General features: G+C 44.0%; 1 protein-coding gene across 1 annotated transcript in view; it reads left to right on the top strand.

Moving 5' to 3' along the window:
• The window catches only part of CACNA2D4 (calcium voltage-gated channel auxiliary subunit alpha2delta 4), a 168,469-nt gene that overhangs the window by 16,907 nt on the left and 127,305 nt on the right, over positions 1–24,257 (top strand). Inside the window, exons 5-12 of the mRNA XM_079992286.1 lie at positions 5,048–5,179; positions 7,423–7,483; positions 9,895–10,045; positions 17,275–17,349; positions 18,174–18,263; positions 21,312–21,425; positions 23,031–23,109; positions 23,898–24,031. Coding sequence (XP_079848412.1) covers positions 5,048–5,179; positions 7,423–7,483; positions 9,895–10,045; positions 17,275–17,349; positions 18,174–18,263; positions 21,312–21,425; positions 23,031–23,109; positions 23,898–24,031 — 836 coding nt within the window. The remainder of the gene's footprint in view (positions 1–5,047; positions 5,180–7,422; positions 7,484–9,894; positions 10,046–17,274; positions 17,350–18,173; positions 18,264–21,311; positions 21,426–23,030; positions 23,110–23,897; positions 24,032–24,257) is intronic.

The raw sequence follows: 24,257 nt of genomic DNA on the forward strand, positions 1-24,257 counted from the left end.
TGCATCTGTATCCTCTATAGGTTTGTTTGTTTTTATTCCTTCTCATTCTTTCTTTCCCTTTGAAATATACTCAGAGTCGCAAAGGGATTTCATGCTCTTTATTCAGCTCATGGTGGTGAGGAGGAATGAATGAATGTCCCCTCAAAGTATCTGCTTTATATACATTATTTACACAATGGGCTGCACATGATTGGCTAATTCCGGAATTCTACTGTAAGCCAATCAGGTTGTGGATTCACTTCAATCTGGAGCATGATTGGGTGGCTCCTGCCAACCAATCATACTGCTGCATTGTTCTAGGACCAATCAGACTGCTGCATTCTGAATCCTATTGTTCTAGGACCAATCAGACTGCTGCCTTTTGGATCCTATTGTTCTAGGACCAATCAGACTGCTGCAGTTTGGATCCTATTCGACTCAGTACATAACACCCCTCCCCTCTAAGTTCCAGTCCTGCCCGGGAGGTCGCATTCATAGTACTCAAGGTACGCTGGCGGCCTACGTGTGCCTTGCGGCCTGGGGTGTTCCCTGGTCCGGGGTTCAGGTTCTGGCTCGTGTTCCAAGGATGCTGGCTGTGATGAGGCTGTTTGGTCTGGCGCAACCGGCTCGCTCAGTCATGGTTCTGGTTCTGGTGTCCTTTCGGCCTCACGGGTCCTCTCTGTATTTACTGATTCTGCCTCTCCTGCTGGCCCCTGCTGCTCTATGGGCCTCACTGCCCCACTGTTCCCTTAGGACTCCTCTGACCTGTCCTCCTCCTCCTGGTTTTCTCCCGGGAATCGTCGCCGTATTTGGTCGCAGTGGCGGCGCCAGCATTGCCCCCCATGTGTTAGCACCTCATACGACACGGGGCCAGTGACCCTGGTGACTGTGGCGGGTACCCATGCAGGGCCTGCCCCAAAATTCTTTGCGTACACTGGGTCCTGGGCCTCGAAGGTCCGGGGGTTCCTGCCTTCCCCTACCACTACCTCAGCCTGAGCTCTATCGGGGTGAAGGCGGTCCAATCTGATTGCAAGGCGCCGTCCCATTAGTAGTTCAGTGGGGCTCCGGCCAGTCGTTGAGCTGGGGGTGCTGTGCTGTGCTAGAAGGAATGTGGCAAGGCGGTACTCCCAATCCCCTTGCGTCATGTGGCGAAGGGTTTCCTTGGTGGTCCGCACCATGCGTTCTGCTTGGCCATTGGTGGCAGGGTGGAGTGGCGCCGAACGGATGTGGTGGATGGCGTTCTGCGCTGTGAAGGTTTGGGATTCTCCTGACGTAAATGCAGTCCCGTTGCCTGAGACGAGAGTGTCAGGGAGCCCGTGGGTTGCAAACAGCCTGCGTAGTACCCGGATGGCTGCGGACGTAGAAGTGGACGGTACCAGTGCGACTTCCAGCCATTTGGTGTAGGAGTCCACCACTATGAAGAATGTTTTCCCCTGAAAGGGGCCAGCGAAGTCCACATGCAGGCGTGACCATGGTGCTCGGGCGGACTCCCAGGACTGGACTGGGGCCCTTGGGGGATCTGGGCGGAATTCTTGGCAGGCCTGGCAGTGTTTGACCCAGGCCTCTATCTCTCCGTCGATCCCCGGGCACCACACATAACTCCTGGCAAGGGCCTTCATTCTTACTACCCCTGGGTATGTCTCGTGTAGGGCTGTGAGGACCCTTTTGCGGAGGGGCTGGGGAACAATGACCCTGCTTCCCCATAACAGGCACCCCTTGTGGGCCGACAGCTCATGTTTACGGGTTGTGTAGCCGGCGAATTCTGGCCCGGGGCTGCTGCTGGGCCATCCCCTCCACACCCAGTCCAGGACCTGGGAGATGACCCTATCTTTCTTGTAATGGTATGCAACTTCTTGTGCCTGAATGGGGCGGTCAGGAAGCAGCTCCAGGCTCATAACCTCTTGTGCAGGTGCTGGGTCGGGGCCTGTTTCCGGTAGTGGTAGCCTGCTGAGGGCATCTGCATGGCCCATCGCCTTCCCAGGGCGGTGAATCAGTGCATACTGGTAGCTGGCAAGGAAAATTGACCACCTGAGGACGCGAGGAGACAGCACTTGGGGGGTCTGCTTTTCGGGGGCAAACAAGCCAAGCAACGGTTTGTGGTCAGTCACCACGGTGAAGGGCCGCCCGTACAAGAAATCATGGAATTTTTTTACTCCCTTCACGATTGCCAGACCCTCCTTGTCGATTTGCGAGTAGTTCCGCTCGGTTGCGTTGAGTGTCTGGGAAAAGTATGCTACTGGTACCTCTCTTCCATCCGGGAGTTGGTGTCCCAGGACAGCGCCAATGCCATAGGGCGAGGCGTCGCATGCTAGCACCACCGGCAGCCTCTCGTCGAAGTGTGCCAAGACCGAGTTTGAGACAAGCAAGTCCTTGACTGCCTGGAATGCGGCCTCCTGGCGCTGGCCCCACACCCAAGGGGCCCGCTTGTCCAGGAGTCTGTGTAGGGGCTCCGCTACTGCCGCCTTGTGGGGAAGGAAGGAATGGTAAAAGTTCAATAGTCCCAAGAAGGCCTGAAGTTCAGTCTTGTTTTTGGGCGCTGGGGCATCACAAATGGCCCGTACCTTGTCCCCAGTCGGGTGGACCCCTTCTGCGTCCACCATAAATCCCCGAAAGTCCACCTGGGGCACTCCTAGTAGACATTTTTCCCGCTTCACCTTGAGACCCGCTGTCTGGAAGCGATGCAGAACGGTGCGGAGGCGGTCCTCAAACTCCTCTGGTGTGGGCCCGGCAATCAACACATCATCGAAGAAGGGGGTGACGCCAGGAATCCCTTTAAGGAGAGAGTCCATTAGATTCTGGAATATGCCTGGTGCCACGCTGACACCAAATTGCAGCCGCTTTACCCTGAATGCTCCTCTGTGCGTCACAATCGTCTGTGCCTCTGCTGTGGCCTCATCTACTGGCAGCTGTTGATATGCTTGGGCCAAGTCCAGCTTGCCAAAAAATTTCGACCCAGCCAGGGTGGCAAGGACATGGCTGACCACTGGCACTGGGTATGCATGGGCCGTGAGGGCCTTGTTTATGGTGCATTTGTAGTCTGCACAGATGCAGACTGAACCATTGGGCTTGACAGGTGTGACGATTGGGGTTTCCCAGGGGGCATTAGGCACCGGTTCCAGCACTCCTTGCTCCATGAGCCGGTCCAATTCCTCGTCTATACGGGGTTTCAGGGCGAACGGGACCCGGCGGGCCTTGAGCCTGACCGGTCGTACTGCGGGGTCAAGCTGTAGAGCAATGAGGGGGGGGGCCGTATAATGTCCCAATTTCCCATCGAAAACCCCCGGAAATTCCTTGCATATGGCGTCCACATCCACTTGTAAGCTAGTGTGGTTCACCCCGGTGACAGCTAGCCCCAGTGGTCCAAACCATGCCAATCCCAGTAAGCTAATGTAGGGGCCCTTGACCACAAGCAAGTCCAGTTGCCGCGTCCGCCCTCGGTATTGCACCTTGAAGGTCCCCACCCCCATTGTGGGGACCTTACGTTTCTGGAAGTCCCGGAGGGTGAATGGGGCCAGCCTGAGTTTGGGACCCCCAGTAGGACACAGTTTCCTTAAGGTCCTTGCCGAGATTATGGATAGAGTTGAACCCGTGTCAAGCTCCATGCGGCATGGGGCCCCCTCTATCTGTACCTCTACATAAATTTTCTCTACGTTGGGGTGGGGCAACTGGTATACCTGGAAGTCCATGAGCTCCGTCGAGTTGCCTTGGTGCATTGGACCTGGGGTTCTTGGCTTGGTCATCTGATGCCTGGCGTCGGGTGGGCCGAGCCCGACACACCCGGGTGATGTGTCCCAATTTTCTGCACTGCCTGCACTCTGCGTTGCGGAAACGGCAGGTCCTCCTCTCGTGACTTTCTCCACAGCTTGCGCAGTTCCCTCCTTCTCGTCGAGGCAGCTGTGGTATGTGGGCTGCTTGAGTGCGCTGCTGTACTCGGTGCACCTCCTCCCTGTCAGATCCTGAGTCATCGGTGAGGTCTTCGTGGTGGACCCTCGGTTGGGACGGCTGGCTCGGCCGTGCCTCTTGCGTCGACCTCTCGGCAGCTTCCGTTGCCAGGGCCTCCTCCAGAGCGACCTGGAACGTTAGGTTCTTCTTAGCGTAGAGGCGTCGTTGCAGCTTCTCATCCTTCAGGCCACCGACGAGGCGGTCACGAAGCATGTTCTCCAGCTCTGAGAAGTTGCAGAACCGGGCGGCTTGGCGGAGAGAGGTCACAAACCCAGTCATGGTTTCCCCAGGGGCTTGCCGCTTTGCGTAGAAGGCATTTCGACGAGCCACCACTGAGGGCTGTGGCGAAAAGTGCCCCTTCAGCTGTTCCATTATTGTTTTGTATGGAACAGTAGCAACGTCTTCAGGCGCAAGGAGAGCCCGGGCGATTTCAAATGTCTCCTCTCCGCAGACGCTGAAGAATATTGCCCTCTTCTTGGCATCATCGGTAACCCCTTTGGCTTCTAGGAGGAAGGTGAAACGGGAGGCGTACGCTTCCCAGTCTCCAGATGCTGGGTTGAACGGTGAGAAGCTGCTGTCGGTTGCCATTCTGAGTTCCTTGTGTCCCAGAGCTGAAGCCTGGATACACGGTGCGAGGCAGCGGTGCGGCAGGTGGCGGTGCTGTGGTGCTGTGTGTGGCAGTCAGCTCAGCGGGATCCCACCTTCGTCGCCAGTGAAATATACTCAGAGTCGCAAAGTGATTTCATGCTCTTTATTCAGCTCATGGTGGTGAGGAGGAATGAATGAATGTCCCCTCAAAGTATCTGCTTTATATACATTATTTACACAATGGGCTGCACATGATTGGCTAATTCCGGAATTCTACTGTAAGCCAATCAGGTTGTGGATTCACTTCAATCTGGAGCATGATTGGGTGGCTCCTGCCAACCAATCATACTGCTGCATTGTTCTAGGACCAATCAGACTGCTGCATTCTGAATCCTATTGTTCTAGGACCAATCAGACTGCTGCATTTTGGATCCTATTGTTCTAGGACCAATCAGACTGCTGCAGTTTGAATCCTATTCGACTCAGTACATAACACCCTTTCTTACTATTGTTTCCTTATTCCCTCTTTTTGTCACAGACCCTGATATTTTGAATGGGGTTTATATGTCTGAAGCACTGAATGCTGTTTTTGTGGACAATTTTGAAAGAGATCCAACTCTCACTTGGCAATACTTTGGCAGCTCTACAGGATTCTTCAGACTCTATCCAGGTAAAAATCTTCATGCCTATCTGGCATTTTCTTAGAAAGGTTTCAGGCTTAACTGCACATGGATTGAATGAAACTTTACCCCCATGAAAATAAAAGATGTGAACTCACAGCCCCAGATTTGGATTGCAAGCACAGTAAGGAGCAAGGGCTAAAGCTTTCCTACACTCCACACCAGGTTCTGATCTTGCTGGAAGGCTGTGTACTTGCAATAGGGATTTGGAGGGTGTTCAATTCAGTTTGCATTTAAAGGTGAACCTACCTAGTTCACATTTTCCGAAACAATACATGAACCCTTCCATTACAGCCAAGTAATATGTACAAAAATGTATGTATTAGGGGAAAGTATGCATTAAAATGCATGTATTAGGGAAAATAACATATTTTAAAATGTTATATTTTGGGAAATCACTCTGTAAAATTGTGTGTATTAGGCAAGATTGCAGAGAAATAGGTGTACATTAGGAGAAAATTACACTAAAATGCTAATGGATTCATAATGATTCATAAACATGTGGAAATGTGAAGTACTAAGCGTATGATTGGGAAATGAGAAACTGGGAGAAACAAAAACTGAAACATTTGCCCATACCTAGCATGCAATTTCTGAAAGAAAATGTGTGCCCTCAAGGGGCAGACCATAACATATAGTTTGGCCCTTAATTATTCAAAGAAAAGGAGTATACTAAACCAAAATCCGTTCAGAGATGCTACAATACACCAGCCTATGGTACTGTTCAGGGAGGCAGGAGAGGATATATTGTTTAATAAAAATCCTTCCCAACTTGCATTAGCAAGTCCTTTACTTAGCAGAGTGCATCCCCCTTTTTAATACACAGCAGTTTGTTTGTTGCAAGCTCATTTGAGTCCCTCTTAAAAAGAATAGACATGGCAGTCTAATTGAAGTCAATATAAATGTAATTTACTCACAATCATTCAGTTCACAGTTGGATCCCTGAAGGCAGACTTAGGTTATAAAACTATATACAGTGGTACCTTGGTTTACAACCATAATCCATTCTGGACGTCCATTTGTAAACTAAAGCAGGTTGTAACCCAAGGCGCGCTTTCGCCAATGGGGCTTCCAAAAAAAATTAGTTCGTAATAAAAAAACCAAAAAGGGTTGTAATCCAAAATAAGGTTGCAAACCAGGACATGCACTTCTGGGTTTGACGTGTTTGTAATCCAAAATGTATGCAAACTAAGACATATGCAAACCAAGGTTCCACTGTACACATGTAGAACTATCCCATAAGGGAGTTAGTTCCTAAGTGACTGCAGACAGGCCATCACCTCTTCTAACACATGTAAAAGCAAAAATGGAGAAGAGCAAAAGGAAGGAGCTGTGCTCCCTTGCCCAGATTAGGCCTCACACACTCACATGCCCTCAAGTCACATGCAGAGGAAAATTGTCACAGCTCAGGAGATAACAGGAAGTTAGACTCCTGGCTGGTACAAAGCATCCACTAGCATGTTCACTCTAGGAATGTTGTACTTGAGTGCTATGTGTCTGAAACCCCACATAGCCAATGTTAAACATCCTTAGGGTGTGATCCCCTATGCATATTGACTTGGAAGTTTGTCCCACCAAACTTGGAAAACACTCATAAAATGTAGATATTACATCTAAATCAGGGGTTCCCAAAATGTGTTCTTTGGACCACTGGTGATGTGCAAGTTTTGTTTAGGTGGTCTGAAAAATTCAATTACAGCATTTAGCAGAGCCTATTACAACTGCTACAACAGGCACAAAAGTCATCAACTGGTCTACCAACACCACCCACAATATTCATGTTGTCCATGGGAGAAAACTATAAACTAGTCAAAATAAATGGGACAAAATAAATTGTCTTGTTTGTGCCCATTCCCTGCAGTTCAGGCAGGGTGAGTACACAGTAATAATGATGAATTTAATTAAATTAGGAGCCTGCCCATGACTGATGACCCTCTGTCTCATACATTTATGTCAATGAGGCTTATTCCAAAGTAAATATGCACAGGATTTCAGCCTCAGAGTACAGTATTGGTTTGCTTTGCAGTTAAGATTTCTGCACAATTGATAGAGAGTTCAAGGTTTTTGGATTGTGTTTTGCTTCACTCTGTAGAGAAATCCCAGAATAAGCAACTGTTATAATATTGTAATGCTGGGAAAGGGCCTAGTTAAGGTTTTGATGCTTACGTAATATGGCTGCTTGTTTTCCTGTGTGTGCCAGATCCACAGCAAAATTGTTTTGATGTCTCTACAGGAATAAAATGGACACCAGATGAAAATGGGGTCCTCTCCTTCGACTGCCGAAATCGAGGCTGGTGAGAGATTTTAAAAAGATTTCATACTCCTGTGTTTGATTTGGAGGGACCCAAAGTTTATTCTTCCTTCCAACTTTTGCTTCCCTCTGAGATTTGTTCTAGATACTATCAGTGACACTTTCTCTATTCAGTTTTAACTTCTCCTTCTTGTCACTGTCTCCAAAGGGAGTGCTAAAATTGCTCCCTAACAGTCAAGGCAAGTGTTTATGTGTACATATATGAAGATTTGCCTCTCCCTATATCATCTACCTGTGACTATTCCGCCATTGAATGGGGTACATTATGTGGTGATTACATAGAGCAAGGCTTTTCAGTAGTGGCACCCTGCCTGTGGAACACCCTTTCTTTAGAAGTGTGGTTGGCACAGTGATAGAAACTGAGATATGAAAGCTAGGAGCTAAATGGCACCTTAAACCTAGGTTATGGGTGCAACAATGGAATGTCTAGGCACGCTTTTTTATAACAAGAATACAAAGCTGAATGAATGAACTGCAGCTAAAATAGTATGTTCATTTTTCACATGGTCTCGTCCTTCCCCTGCCCACCCCCTGCCCATTCTTGATATTCTTCTGTTTTTAGGGAAGTTTTTAATGACTGATGTTTTAATGTATTTTTAACCTTCTGTTGGAAGCCACCCAGGGTGGCTGGGGAAACCTAGCCAGATGGGTGGAGTAGAAATAATAATATATTATTATTATTAGTAGTAGTAGTAGTAGTAGTAGTAGTAGTAGTAGTAGTATTGGGTCTCTTCTCCAGTCTTCATTGAGTGGCTGCAAATGGGGAGGAAGAAAAAGGTCCTCCTTTCCTTCCACTTTACAGTTTTAACCTGAACACCGGGTTGCATTGTCACTTTCACCATTTTGGCACCAAGTTAAGATCAGCCTGTTTGCTCAGGCATTTTTGTGGTTTAGGTGTGAAGTTGATCCTGCTCTGGGTTTTTCACTGCTCCTTTTTTATTGGAAGGGGCCTTATGGTTTTATTATAGTGCATTATGTGATTTTATGTGTTGTATTCCACACGGATATTGTTATGTACTGAGTTGAATAGGATCCCAAAATGCAGCAGTCTGATTGGTCCTAGAACAATAGGATTCAGAATGCAGCAGTCTGATTGGTCCTAGAACAATGCAGCAGTATGATTGGTCCGCAGGAGCCACCCAATCCAGCTCCAGATGGAAGTGAATCCACAACCTGATTGGCCTACAGGAGAATTCCAAAATTAGTCAATCACGTGCAGCCCATTGGGTAAATAATGTATATAAAGCAGATACTTTGGGGGAACTTCCATTCCTCCTCACCACTATGAGCTGAATAAAGAGCATGAAATACACTCTCAACTTGATGAGTATATTTCAGATATCATTACAGGTGAAGGGTGGTTTATAAATGTTTTTTAAAAAACCAATACTTTAAAAATACGATCGATCAAAAGAACAAGAGGCCCAAGCAGTCTAGCATCCTCTTTTCCACAATGGTTAAAGACAACCTTCCCAACCAAATGTCTTACAGATGTGTTGGAGTGTGATTGTCATCAGCACTAGTGAGCACAGCCATGCTGACGAAGGGTGATGGAAGTTAGTCCAAAATATCCAGAGAGTGCCAGACTGGGGAATGAGAGGTTAAGCAGATGCTACTGGAAAGCTCACAAGCAGAGCTTGAAAGCAATAGCTGTTGCTTCCTAGTAACTGGCATACTGTCTGTGTAATGAGTGGCTGCTGTTAGACCTACCCTGCATAAATTTGCCTAATCCTCCTTTAAAAACAGCTAAAGTGGTGGCTGTCACCCCTTCTTGTTGCAGCAATGTCCATAAATTAAAGATGTGGGTTGTGAAGAAATATGTTCTTTCATTTATTCTGAATTTAGCACAAGTTCTTATATTATGAGGGAGGGAGGAAAAGTTATGTCTGTCACTTCCTCCACACCTTGCATAATCCTATCCTTCTTGGTCATTTCTCTAAATTAAGAAGCCCCAAATGCTTTAATCTGTTCTTTTAAAATTGTTCTTGAGTTTGTTAGAATCTATGCACCACCTTTCCTAAGGCAGGGTGTTATTATTGTTGTTGTTTGGTTGTTGTTACTTGCCCTTCAGCAGGTCCCAGGATGACTACAACAATCGAACAGTTCAGTATTAAAAACAGTTAAAACAAATTACAGTGACAGAAATACAGGTATGATGGGTACTGAAGACACATGCTGCAGGTGTCAAAGGGCCATGTATTCAGAGGATGCATCCTTAGATCACCATGCTAAATAGGAAAGGAATCAATACATTCTTCTGATTCTACCATACATTCAGATCACTTCTTCTGGCTTGGAACACGTGTTCCCTGATATGGTCCAGGAACCTCCCACTAGTGCTACTCTTGCACACTTACTTGATATTTACTGCTTCCCTTTCTTGTTCCTCTCAAGGTACATCCAGGCTGCTACATCACCCAAAGATATTGTCATTGTGGTGGACATCAGTGGGAGCATGAAGGGTTTGCTCCTGTCTATTGCCAAACACACCATTGTCACAATTTTGGACACGCTGGGAGAGAATGACTTTGTTAATATTATTGCCGTGAGTACAAACTCCTTCCTCATTTGTAAACACCCTCTCCTTCGGAGGCAATGGAACTAGATTTTAGTTTGAGAAAGAGCTCTGGGTTGGCACTGGATGAGCAGATCAATCTATTTCTGGCCCATGTCCCTTTTGCTGCTGTTTGCTGCTGTTGGCCTGTGTGTGTCTGTTCCATCCTTCTTCTGCACTACTCTCCAGATACACAAAACTTCACATTTAAATCCATATTTCTACATGTATTTTCTCTCAAAATATATATTTATAAATCTCTTTTTTATTGAAACTGGCATTTCTAGATGCATTTTTTTTTTGAACCAATATCTATTTCAGACTGTTCAGAAAGGGTATAAGCCACTTGATAATTAAGACCGCAGTACTGCTCCCTACTTACTGGCAGTAAGTTTCATTGAATTCAGGAGGACTTGCTTCTGAGTAAACATGGTTAAAGTCGTGTTAAACATTAGGTCCAGTTGTGGCTGACTCTGGGGTTGCGGCGCTCATCTCGCTTTATTGGCTGAGGGAGCCGGCATACAGCTCCCTGTACAGGTCATGTGGCAGCCTGACGAACCAGAGCAGCGCACAGAAACGCTGTTTACCTTCCCGCCAGAGCGGTACCTATTTATCTACTTGCACTTTGACGTCCTTTTGAACTGCTAGGTTGGCAGGAGCAGGGACCGAGCAACGGGAGCTCACCCCATCGCGGGGATTCAAACCGCCAACCTTCTGATCGGCAAGTCCTAGGCTCAGTGGTTTAACCCACAGCGCCACCCGCGTCCCATAAACATGGTTAGGGTTGCACATTATCCCAGGAGGTGTGGATCAGGTTAGTTCCTATAGGAATTCACAAAGATCAAAAGATCTAGCTTCCAGCCATTTCAATTTGTGTTCCAACTGACATTCACTGATTGGTTAGAAGAGCCTAGAGAAATTGTCCCATGACCTTTCTCTCTGTTAGATATGAAGCATGACCTGCTCAGTCCAACCTGTGGACCACTCCTGTCTATGGTATACTCTAGGGAAGGCCATACCTGGATACTTTCACTTTCTTACAAAAATATAATCACATGAAATTTTAAGATTGCCCTCATGCTTCATGAAAGGGATTTTCTTGATTGTTTTGCTTGCTCCCCCCTTTTTTTTTGCAAAGAATGCTATGCCCAGATATGTCCCTAGTCTCAACAATTTTTTTTCAAGTCTTGCATTTGTTGCAGACAGAAATTGTTTAGAAGTATTTACTTCTAGTCATCTTTAGTCTCAGTTATCAGTACCAGAAACTGAAGACAGCTGTTAAAAATAGTCCTTGCTGCGATCAGATTAAGACTTTGAACTGGCTCGGGCAGAGTATTTATTCTCAAGAGCAGTTTTCATAGGATTAAAAGACAACAGAACAATCACATTCTCCGCTGTCCAAAAATAACCGACTAAATGGCTAACTGGTCATTTGGGTGAGCTCAGGGGTGGAGAGAGAGAGACGGACCTGGAATGGGAGAGGAAAGGATACCCACAATTGTGTCTGAAGGCTAGCCACACTCACCAGTTCATCTCTCTGCTCCCCCCTACCATGCCCCTGAGTAGTTTCTGGCTGCTCACTGTAATTTAACCTGTAACTAAACCACCCACGGACAGTGCATCAGTCTTATTTAGATTGAGCTTTCATTTCTTGGCTCTCATCCAGTCCATTAGCAAGGGAAGACAACATGTATACATTCCCCCCCCCCCGCAAATTTGTACCATTTTGCAAGCGAATTTCTCTAATATAATGCATCTCCTATGTTATTATTCCACAAATGTATGCATACTTTCTCCTCACATGAATGTTTTGTCCCCATTATATGGTTTGAAACCTGCATCACAAAATTTGGAGAAATGTGAATTTGGAAGAATAACTGTTTCAGTTCACATATTATTTCAGAAAGTACAAACTAGGCAGCTTTGCATTACAATGTGAGCCAAAGTCAATTTCTCCCTATCCCCAACCAGGGCTGACTGTCTCTCCTTTTAGCTGCAGCAGTAAAAGGAGTCCCTTCTAAACACCACCACCTAGGGTTACTGCAGGACAGCTGAGGTATCTAGGGTGTCAAAGGCTGCAAACATACCGGTAATCCCGATTTGCGGACTTTGTCAGGGAGTTAACACTGCCACTTGATCAGGTGCTCTGGCAAAATGCACCCACTCTGTGTACAGGGAAAAGCAAAGTGCCATGTCTTTAGAATGTAGCTGAAAGCCCGTGGGTTTTTATACCAGCTGGAGCATGTATTTAAACCCTTTGGGTAGTCAACCTCAGATTGATGGTCACGGCTGATGCAATCCTTTGCCTACTTTTATTTTATTCTTTTTTGCTGAGGAAAAACACAAGAGAGGCTACAAATCTCTGTCCTTAAGTAAGCCACTTTGCAGAAATATCCTTATTTGTTACATAAGTAGCTTGCTTTGAGACAAAGCTGTCTGCAGCAAATCGTCCCTGTGTCCACCCTGGGAAACTGACATGCCCTCTCTTCAGTTTAGACTTGTGTGTGGTTATTACAATATTGTGTTTGCCCTGTTCATAATATCTAATTTTCATTGTAAGCTGTTATTAATGAAGGGTGAGGTATTTAAATTTTAGTACAGTGGTACCTCGGGTTACATACGCTTCAGGTTACATATGCTTCAGGTTACAGACTCCGCTAACCCAGAATATTAACTCGGATTAAGAACTTTGCTTCAGGATGAGAACAGAAATCGTGCTCTGGCGGTGCGGCGGCAACAGGAGGCCCCATTAGCTAAAGTGGTGCTTCAGGTTAAGAACAGTTTCAGGTTAAGTACGGACCTCCGGAACGAATTAAGTACTTAACCCGAGGTACCACTGTACTAAATACTGCCTAGAACGCATATGCTGTCTTTATCATCTACTGTATATCTATATATCTCTATAAAGTATCAGGCATAGGCAAACTCGGTTCTCCAGATGTTTTGGGACTACAACTCCCATAGCTAACACGACCAGTTGTCAGGGATGATAGGAATTGTAGTCTCAAAACATCTGGAGAACCGAGTTTGCCTATGCCTGCTCTATATCTATCTATGTTCTATGTTGCTTTTCTTTTCTTTTTTTTGAAAATAATTTTTATTGGTTTTCCAACACAAATAAAAACAAACAACACATTCACATACACAAACAAAAACATATACAACATGTATAATTTCATAATCCTGTTTTCATGCCCCTTGTTTCTCCGACTTCCCCATACCTCCCTTTTACTGCATCCTTAATTTTTAACATTTTTTTTTAGCAATTCTCCAATAATTAATTATTTAATTCGCTTTCATTACCTTCCTTTTTCTTTAACTTATTAGTTACAGCTGCAATTCTCTATTTCTTATTCCCTGACATCTAGCACTCCTCAATTTTGCAATACTTTTTAAGATATATCTTGAATTTCTTCCAATCTTCTTCCACTGTCTCTTTCCCCTGGTCACGAATTCTGCCGGTCATCTCTGCCAGTCCCATATATTCAATCACCTTCGTCTGCCATTCTTCCAGAGTAGGTAGTTCTTGTGTCTTCCAATACTTTGCGAGAAGAATTCTTGCTGCTGTAGTAGCATACATAAAAAACGTCCTATCCTTCCTTGGCACCAATTGGCCAACCATACCCAGAAGAAAAGCCTCAGGTTTCTTAGGAAAAGTCCACTTTAGGACTTTCTTAATTTCATTATAGATCATTTCCCAAAAGGCTTTAATCCTCGGGCAGGTCCACCAAAGGTGGTAGAAAGTACCTTCAGTCTCATTACACTTCCAGCAATTATTATTGGGCAAATGATAATTTTTTGCAAGCTTGACTGGGGTCATGTACCACCTATAAATCATTTTCATTAAGTTTTCTTTTAAGGCATTACATGCCGTAAATTTAACACCGGTGGTCCATAACTGCTCCCAGTCTGCAAACATAATATCATGACCAATGTCTTGTGCCCATTTAATCATAGCTGATTTCACCGTTTCATCCTGTGTATTCCATTTTAGCAGCAAATTATACATTCTTGACAAATTCTTAGTATTGGGTTCTAACAATTCTGTTTCTAGTTTAGACCTCTCCTTCTGGAAGCCTATTTTCCTGTCCTGTTTAAATGCCTCATATATCTGATGATAGTGTAACCAATCTCGTACTTTAGGCTTTAGTTTCTCATAACTCTGTAATTTAACTTTTTCACCATCTTGTTCTAAAATTTCACAATATTTTGGCCAATTAGGCTCCATATTAAGTTTTTTCACCTCTTTGGCTTCCATTGGTGACAACCACCTGGGAGTTTTACTTTCTAACAAATCTTTATACCGCATCCAAACATTATATAATGCTTTTCTAACAATATGGTTTTTAAAACCCTTATGTACTTTTACCTTGTCATACCATATGTATGCGTGCCAACCAAATCTATTATCGAACCCTTCCAGATCCAAAATGTCTGTGTTCTCAAGAAGCAGCCATTGTTTCAACCAGCAAAAAGCTGCCGATTCATAATAAAGTCTTAAGTCCGGCAGGGCAAACCCCCCTCTTTCTTTTGCGTCAGTTAAAATCTTAAATTTTATTCTGGGCTTTTTGCCCTGCCAGACAAATTTAGATATATCTTTCTGCCACTTCTTGAAACACTCCACCTTGTCCAATATCTGCAATGTTTGAAATAAAAACAGCATTCTGGGCAGCACATTCATCTTGATGACAGCAATTTGGCCTAACAAGGAAAGTCTCAACCTTGACCATATTTCTAGATCTTTCTTTACCTCTGTCCAACATTTATCATAATTATCCTTAAATAAGTTCACATTTTTAGATGTTAAGTTTACCCCCAGGTATTTCACTTTTTTTGTTATCTCTAGGCCTGTTTCACTCTGAAACTTCTCTTTTTCAGCCATTGTAAGATTTTTCTCCAACACTTTCGTCTTTTGTTTGTTCAATTTAAATCCTGCCACTTGACCAAATATCTCAATTAATTCTAGTACTCTTTTGGTACTAGTGTCTGGTTGTTGCAAGGTTAATACCAGGTCATCTGCAAATGCCCTTAATTTGTAATGTCTAGTTCCGACCTGAACTCCTTTAACCAACTGGTCCCCTCTAATCATATTTAACAAAACCTCCAGAACTGAAATAAACAATAGAGGGGATATTGGGCATCCTTGTCGTGTGCCTTTTTCTATTGGTATTTCTTCCGTAACCACATTATTTACAATCAGCTTTGCTCTTTGTTTAGAATATATTGCACCTATACCATTTTCAAAACCTTGGCCCACCCCCATTTCTTGGAGATTTTTCTTCATAAAGCTCCAACAAATGTTATCAAAGGCTTTCTCCGCGTCCACAAAAATTAAAACCACCTTCCTATTAATGTCCACTTCTAACATTTCCAAAATATCTATAATGTTCCTCACATTATCTGACATATGTCTCCCCGGAAGAAAGCCAGTTTGATCCTTATCAATCTCCTTTAGCAACACTCTCTTCAATCTTTTTGCCAAAATGTCTGCAAACATTTTGTAATCCACATTAAGTAATGATATGGGGCGGTAGTTTTTAACCTGGTTCTTTTCCTTCTCAGTTTTCGGTATAAGTGAGATAAAAGCTTCTTTCCACGATTCGGGTGCCTTTTTCCCCTCTAGAATTTCATTGCAAACTTCTTTCAATGGATGTATTAACCATTCCTTCAGTGCTTTATAGTATCTGGCGGTCAAACCATCTGGTCCTGGAGATTTTCCCAATTGCATATTCTGAATGGCACCCTCTATCTCTTGTGCTGTTATTTTCTCATTCAAAGTCATTTTACTTTGCTCTGAAATTTTTGGTAATCCATACTTCTTGATAAATTCTTCTATTTCTTGTTCATTTATTGGCCCTTGTGCGTATAATTTTCTGAAAAAACTTTGAAAACAATTACTTATCTCATTTGGTTTGGAAATAATTTTTCCATCCACTTCTAAACTTGTCACAGAATTCATTTTTTGCCTCTTTTTCAATTGCCATGATAGCAGTTTCCCACATTTGTCCGCCGATTCAAATGTCTTTTGTCTCATTTGCTTTATTTTCCATTCTATCTCTTGATTCATCAGTTCCATATATTGCTTCTGATGATACTTTATTTCTCTCAAAATCTCATGAGACTTTGGTTTAGACCTCAATTTCTTTTCACCTTCTTTTATTTTTCCCAAAATTTTTTCTTTCCTCTCATTTTGCTTTTTCCTCTTTATAGAATTCTGTTGTATTAGGAAACCTCGCATCACGGCCTTACTTGCGTCCCAAATTATTCTTTTTCCCCTTTCTGTTCTTAGGTTTATCTCGAAGTAATCTTTTAATGTCTTTTGGGCCTTCTTGTAGATCTCTTCATCTCTAAAAAGGGTGTCATTCATTCTCCATCTAAAGGATCCAGTTGATGTTAGTTTCATCTCTATGTTGCTTTTCATAGCAAACAAGATCCCAGTGGGCCATAGTAAATTGCACATGAAGTGGCAATTCGAGTCTCTCACTTGGCACTTTAAGGACTTAACACATGTTATTATGGCAGAAGCTTTTGTGTGTTCAAGTGCCATAATGGCTTGTGCCATAATTAAATGCCTTGGCCTTTAAAGCAGGTGTGGGAGTTGCTGTCTAATAAGCGGTGAACAAAGGGAGACACTGAAGAAAATCAAGAAAGAGGGCAGGAAATGTTGCCTGAATAATTCTGGCACCATATGGGCAGCATCTTATTTTTACAGTCTCCAGAGGGATAGCCATAGTACTCTGTTGTTGCAGCAAAACCAGCAGAGTTTTGTGTCACTTTAAAGCCGTGGTGCAGAACCTTTGGCCCTTCAGATGTTGCTGTACTACAACTCCCATCAGGCCTAGCAAACATTGCCTTCTAAAGCTTTGCTGGGCTTGGCTCAGTCTTGTGAGGGTGGGGGATGGAGTAAGAGCAAACCAAGAACTTAAAAATTCAGGTAAAGATCTTACTTTATGGAATGCAACAGGATATTGGCAACCAAGGCTATCCACTTCTTGCTGGCATATTAGTGAGGGAATGTCTAGTGTGAATCTATGCCTTGATTTGTTTCCAAAGAGCATGGGGAGGTATTTTGTGGAATCTTGCATTTTAAAATGTATGCTTTCAAAAGCTGTGATGCTTGTTCTTTATACATAAGAATATTTCCTGAAACCTTTGTAACTCTCTAAGGAAGATTCCTTTTCTTCTAGTCACTCTACCACCCCCTCTTTTTGCCTTTACAGTACAATGATTATGTTCATTATGTTGAATCCTGTTTCAAGGGGATCCTGGTTCAAGCAGACAGAGATAACAGGGAGGTAAGTACTGGACTTCTAGGGACATATTTAGGCGCATTATTGAGTGTGAACTGGTGTGTGTGTGTGTGTGTGTGTGTGTGTGTGTGTGTGTGTAATAATTTTAAATTTTCTACTTTATAAACCATTTAGAGACTGTTTTAAATATTAAGCAGTATATAAATTTAATAATAATAAATAATGATTGTGCATTATTCTTTATCTCAACCTGGTGGCAAAATCCAGATGTTTTGAACTGCAATAGGCATGGAAAAGAAATTCAATTCAGTACACATTTAAAGCTGAATTTATCAAATTTGAAGTGTCTGAAACAATGCAAGAATCGAAACATAGCTATCCTTCATAATTTGCACTGAATTTTGCTATGCAGTTCTCAAACCAAACAATGTTTACAAAAATGCATATATGAGGGGAATATGTTGCTAAAAATGAACATATTGGTGAAAATAACACACACATATACGCCATATACATGTTAGGATTATATATTTTGCAAAAATGTATGCATTAGTTGAAACTGCACACTAAAATGTGTCTATTAGGAGAAATTAACACTAAAATTTTCATAAGAATTTTAAAGTATGGAATTCACAAATTGCTGCAGAAACACAGAGAACTGTATTTAAGACTGGAAAAATGAGAAACTGCAAGAACCAAATTAGGCAGATTTTTCCATCCCAAGACTACAGTTCCCATCAACCCCATCTAGTATGGCCTATGATCAAAGTGATTGGGAGTCGTAGTCCAACAATATTTGGAGGGCACCAGGTTGAAGGAGACTAAATTGTCTAATGCTATGAGAATACCTTTCTTCCTTCTTTGCTTAGCACTTCAAGCAGCTGGTGGATGAGTTGCAAGCAAAAGGAGTTGGGACAGTGAATAAAGCCTTGACAGAATCCTTCAGAATCCTGAGGGAGGTAAGGAATGTTGTGGGGATAAAGGTCTTTCCGCACCCCCTCCCCCTTTCTCTCTCCATGCTGCCTTCATTCCATGTCCTGCAGCATTGTGGCAATTATGGCAATGCACTGGAGGAGAAGGAAGTTCTCCAGATAACAGTGACAAAAACCCTCTGTGACAGCACCAAAAGCTGCTGATGGGCATGTTGGCTAAAATTACAGCAAGAGAAAATGATGTCAACATATTTGGACAGTGTTATTTTAGGAACGTAGGCATACACACACACACACACACACACACACACACACACTTATTAAGTGTTTGACTCTAGACTGTAATGAAATTGTGATGTTGTTATGACAAAGAAGGATAGTAGAATTGTAGACCTGGAAGGGACCCTGAGGATCTTCTAGTCCAGGGGTCAGCAAATTTTTCAGCAGGGGGCCGGTCCCCTGTCCCTCAGACCTTGTGGGAGGCCGGACTATATGTTGTCATGATTATGACCAACATTTTTGGCAAAAACCCTTATTTGGACCAACCCCAACATTGCACAAATGTTATTTTTTGGGGGGGGGGTGTTCCCTCATACACCCACGCTGCTTCCTTTGCATTTTACGCATTGACAGTTATTATTTCTCTAGTAAGGTGGGGTGGGGGCTGGGGGGCTGAGGTAAGCGCACCATTCCTCTCAGCCCTGGAGAGTGTGTGTGCATGTGTGGGTGAAGGAAAAAGCCGTTGGCCACGCTAACTCAGGCTGGCACCGTTCAAGCAAAAACGTTCTTTTCCCTGTGTGAGGGAAGACGAGGTGGAGGCGGCTGTTTACCTTTCCATGGCTCAAACCCTGTAGCTAACCAGCGGCCTCCCCGGCAGAGTGTAGAATTGTTTCGGAGTGCAGCCGCCCAGGCACTCCCCACTTCCTCTGGTGGGGAGCACTGCCGCCACAGACACTGGCAGGCGTTGCTCCCGAGGCGCCTTTGAACCTCTGCCGCCGCAACTGCCCTTCCTGAGGTCAGTCACCGGCAGCTCCATGGTGGAAATCCGAACTGTGGCTCCTTTTCCCTCTTCCCCACCCCAACCCCAGAAGAAAAGATTGCTGCATGTGCGTGACAGACGGAGAAGGGGCTTGTCTTGAGTACCCGCCCACCTCACTTATGACTCCCAAGCCTGGCTGAGTCACAAAAACCATCGTGCACGTGCTATGCTGGCTGCCTGAATTCCTAGACCATCTGCGGGCCGGATCTAGAAGGCGATTGGGCCTGATCCGGCCCACGGGTCTTAGTTTGCCAACCCATGTTCTAGTCCAACCCCTGCAATACAGGAATCTCAGCTAAAGCATCCGTGACAGATGACCATCCAACCTCTACATAAAAAACCTCCAGTGAAGGGGAGTCCACACCTTCTGAGGAAGTCTGTTCCACTGTTGGGTTATAGCTGTGGTCTGTAGTATCAGAAAGTAAATCATGAGATTGTTAGCTCCCACGAGAACAGGTGACCCCAATCTGTTTCCTCGGCAATGATGCCATTGAGTTAGGTGTTGCATTTAATCAGAACTTTGTCCTTCATATTTCAGCATCATGCCAATTATTCAATGGTTTGAGAGTACAGAATGACTGATTGAGTCTGCTTTTCAAATGACAGAAGAGGTGGAAAGGGTTAGACTGGAGACATTTGAAGGAACGAGAATGAGATGCAATTGCTCTGCTTTGCACCAGAATAATAGGATTCATCCAAACCATCATATGTGTAACCCTACCAAGTGGTGCTTCAGCTAAAAATAGATATGCCATGATGATTAAATCTCATTAGTGCCAAGCAGCATAGTTGTACTACTGAGAAACTGTATCAGGGAATGGACAAAAAACAGTCCAGTGTTGATAATGATGGTGGCACTAGTGAGCTGAAAATCCACTAAAAGCCACAATTTATTCAAATTTAGGGTAGGTGAAATTTGGGGAGCTCCTAGATTTCCATAGGCACAAAATAATTGTGTTTCACTTTAAACTAAACCCTCCACCACACCCAATAGAAGCACAATTTTGAGAAAAGGCATATGGATTATGCACAGCACAAAAATTAGTAACAATATGATACTCTGGACCAGAGTTTCATTCAAGCGAGAGTTTACCAATGCTGAGTCCCAGGATTTACTGTCCATGCCGGAGCAAATGCCTGCTTCATATGAAATAACCACAAAGTGTGCCTCAGGGCATGTGCAAAGTGTGTTCCTCTCACCACAAGAAGGTTGGTTAAAAGGTTTTTAAGACAAATGCCTGGCTTCTCATAAAACTTAAATAACAGCATTTCTTATTTTAGAAATTAAGATCTAGATCCCTTGGAAATGCATTCTGAATAATGAGGACCTCTTACTAAGGTTCTGCTTCTGAGCAGACTCTCGCTGTAATTGATCAGAGTTTCCCCTAGGTCATAATTAAGGGCTTTTAAATAAGGCCATAGGGACGCAGGTGGCGCTGTGGGTTAAAGCCTCAGTGCCTAGGGCTTGCCGATCGAAAGGTCGGCGGTTCGAATCCCTGCGGCGGGGTGCGCTCCCGCTGCTCGGTCCCAGCGCCTGCCAACCTAGCAGTTCGAAAGCACCTCCGGGTGCAAGTAGATAAATAGGGACCGCTTACCAGCGGGAAGGTAAACGGCGTTTCCGTGTGCGGCTCTGGCTCTGGCTCTGGCTCTGGCCAGAGCAGCGATGTCACGCTGGCCACGTGACCCGGAAGTGTCTCCGGACAGCGCTGGCCCCTGGCCTCTTAAGTGAGATGGGCGCACAACCCCAGAGTCTGTCAAGACTGGCCCGTACGGGCAGGGGTACCTTTACCTTTACCTTTTAAATAAGGCCATAATTTAAATGATGTGGGAGGGCTATAGCTCTTGCAAAAGGTCACATGCTCAATCCCTGGCATCTCCAGGTAGGGCTGGGGAGACGCTGTCATTTGCTGTCAGTAAACGATACTGAGTTAGATGGACCCGTATTCCTAACCCTGAACCTTTCAAGTAAACTCATTTAATCCCCATTTGTACCAGTCAGATAATTATTATCACTATTGTTTCCATTTTATTTCCAGTTCAGAAATGCTGGTCAAGGAGGTCTTTGTAACCAAGCCATCATGCTGATCACTGATGGAGCTATGGAAGATTACGAATATGTCTTTGAAAAGTTCAACTGGCCCGATCGTAAGGTTTGTTTCCTAAGTGCTGAATGTTAAAGAGTAAAGAGGACAGATTGGTGTGGAATGAATCAGGAGCTGCTAACCAGGTACTGAGTAGCACATGGTGTTAACCAGCAATGCAATTGTATACATGTAGGCCCCACTGAATTTGATGGGAGTTACTCCTGGGTAAGTGATAATAAATCAAGGGTGGGGAAGCTTTTTCATCCTGAGGGCTGCATTTTTCTGGGCAACCTTCCAAGAGCCACATGCCAATGACGGGTGGCGCTAGAGGCAAAAATGGGTGGAGCACCAAATGTAAATTTTACCTTTGTGCAGGGAGCTAGTTTCTATACACATCCACACACTGTTCCGTATTCTCCATCCAGGCAGTCAAGAGTTCAAGGACACATTCCAGCCAGGTGAAAGTGCTCAGGGTGTAAAGTAGGACCAGTGAGGGGTATGGCATGAGAAGAGTTCTAAGAACATGGCAAAAGGCGCTTTCCCAGAGCCTCAGACCCCTGTAGTAAACAATAGTAACAATATTATTACAACTACTGCTTATAAAAATTAGAGTAGTAAAGTAGGAAGTGCTCAGTGTCTATGAACAGTATCCAAGTAACATGTTCCATCAGCTCAAGGATTTCTGCTGGTGCAGAGGAACTTCCTTGCCCTCTTCTCCACCGACTCTTCCTCCCTAAATCTGTTCCAGAGCATCACAAGATTATTATATTTGGGGGGGGGGTGCGCCGGAGTAGATTAGAGTGGAGTTCCATTATGCAAGTGGAAATCTTTGCACTGGCAAGATGTGTTAATTGGATAACATCCTATAACTGGGGGGAAATTCATTACTTTAACATTTCAAAATAGTCTGAGCATTGGGTTTGTCCAGGGGTCAGCAAACTTTTTCAGCAGGGGGCCGGTCCACTGTCCATCAGACCTTGTTGGGGGCCAGACTATATTTTGAAAAAAAAATATGAACAAATTCCTATGCCCCACAAATAATCCAGAGATGCATTTTAAATAAAAGCACACATTCTACTCATGTAAAAACACCAGGCAGACCCCACAAATAACTCAAAGGTGCATTTTAAATAAAAGGACACATTCTACGCATGTAAAAACACGCTTATTCTCAAACCATCCACAGGCCAGATTTAGAAGGCAATTGGGCCGGATCCGGCCCCTGGCCCTTAGTGTGCCTACCCATGGGTTTGTCACTTGTGACATCACTTACAACTGTTTTGCAAATAGCAAACTCTAGTATGTGGCTATAATAGCATTTCACAGCAAGGCTGCATTATTGTTTGGTGGGAAAATATGATACTCCTTCAACTGATGTATTTGTTGGTAGAAGGATGTTAAGATCTCCCATAAGTACTGCTTACCTTTGCTTTTTACCCTTGATCTTTCCAAAATAGGTCTAAAATGATATTTTTACTAGCAGGAACTCTTTTTCACATACTTTTACCAAGAGAACTCTATTGCATAATGTCAGTATACAAAACGTACAATACTGCATATCTTTCCCATTCCACCTTACAGCTGTGAGATCTAGAAAAGGTATTTCTACTGAATGTCAGACAAATAGGCTATTGTAAATTTAATTCCAATGTCTGCATTTTTGCTTCACAGGTACGGGTTTTTACATATCTTATCGGGAGGGAAGTCAGCTTTGCACAGAATGTGAAATGGATAGCGTGTAACAACAAAGGTAAATAACATCCTTTGCTGCAAGTCATTTATCATAAGCAAACTGCAGCCATCCATTCTTAGACCTTGGCCTTTGTATAACCTACAAGCCTACTTTGAGTTTGAAAAGCTCCAAAGCTGCTGCAGTAGACAGAATGGATTCCGAGATATGTATGCTACTTAGCCTGTGTTGCCAAATGCCTTAGAATTGTGAGAAGGATTGAGTCGGATATAAAGGGGGTCTGGGATTTTTTGCTTCTTAAATTGTACTCAACTTAGATACTGTATAGAGTTTGGCTAGGATATATGGGATGAAGGACCTTAGGAGGCATGGGGTAAAGCAAGAATGGAGGACCTGTGACCCTCCAGATTATGTTGGATTTGAACTTTTACCAGCCTGAGCCAGCATGGTCCAAGATCAGGGGTGCTGGGAATTGTAAGTCCAACAACAGCTGAAGGATCACAAATTCCCCATTACTAGGATTAAGAATGATAGAGGTAAGAACACAAAGGGGCATCTTCAGATTGGTAACTTTTGATGCAATCAAACAAGAAGTTGTACCTATTTCAATTTATTCTAAAAATGCATGTCCTTCTCTTCATTGGATTTTCTGGAATGTCCTCCAGCTTGTGCTAGACTTCAGTGCACGCATGCAAATAGGATTTTGCCATGTTTTTTACATAGTAAAACCTGTTTTGGAGTCTGAAGCAACGACTCCAAGCTCCAATCAGTAGAATACAGATTCAGAAATGGAATTCAAGGAAGCTAACTCTCTTATTGGGGGCGGGAATACTTATTATTTGTGTTAGGGTACTACACACAGATATCAACTTTGGCTGACGTCCAGGAGAATGTAATGGAATACTTGCATGTACTCAGTCGACCAATGGTTATCAACCACGATCATGACATCATATGGACTGAAGCCTACATGGACAGTGCGGTAAGTGTTTTGAGAAAAGCTTTAAGGTGGGTGAGAGACAAAGGTCACTTAGAGTTGTTTTCTGAATTATTATTATTATTTATTAAATTTATATACCACCCTTCATCCAAAGATCACAGGGCAGTTTACAACATAAAATACATATATAAGTTGGAAGTAGTTAGCAGCAGCAGCTGATTATTATCAGTACTGCCTTTTGAAAAGGTTCTACAGATGTCATTTAGCT

Source organism: Podarcis cretensis (genome assembly GCF_951804945.1).
Source record: "Podarcis cretensis genome assembly, chromosome: 10".
Taxonomy (NCBI): domain Eukaryota; kingdom Metazoa; phylum Chordata; class Lepidosauria; order Squamata; family Lacertidae; genus Podarcis; species Podarcis cretensis.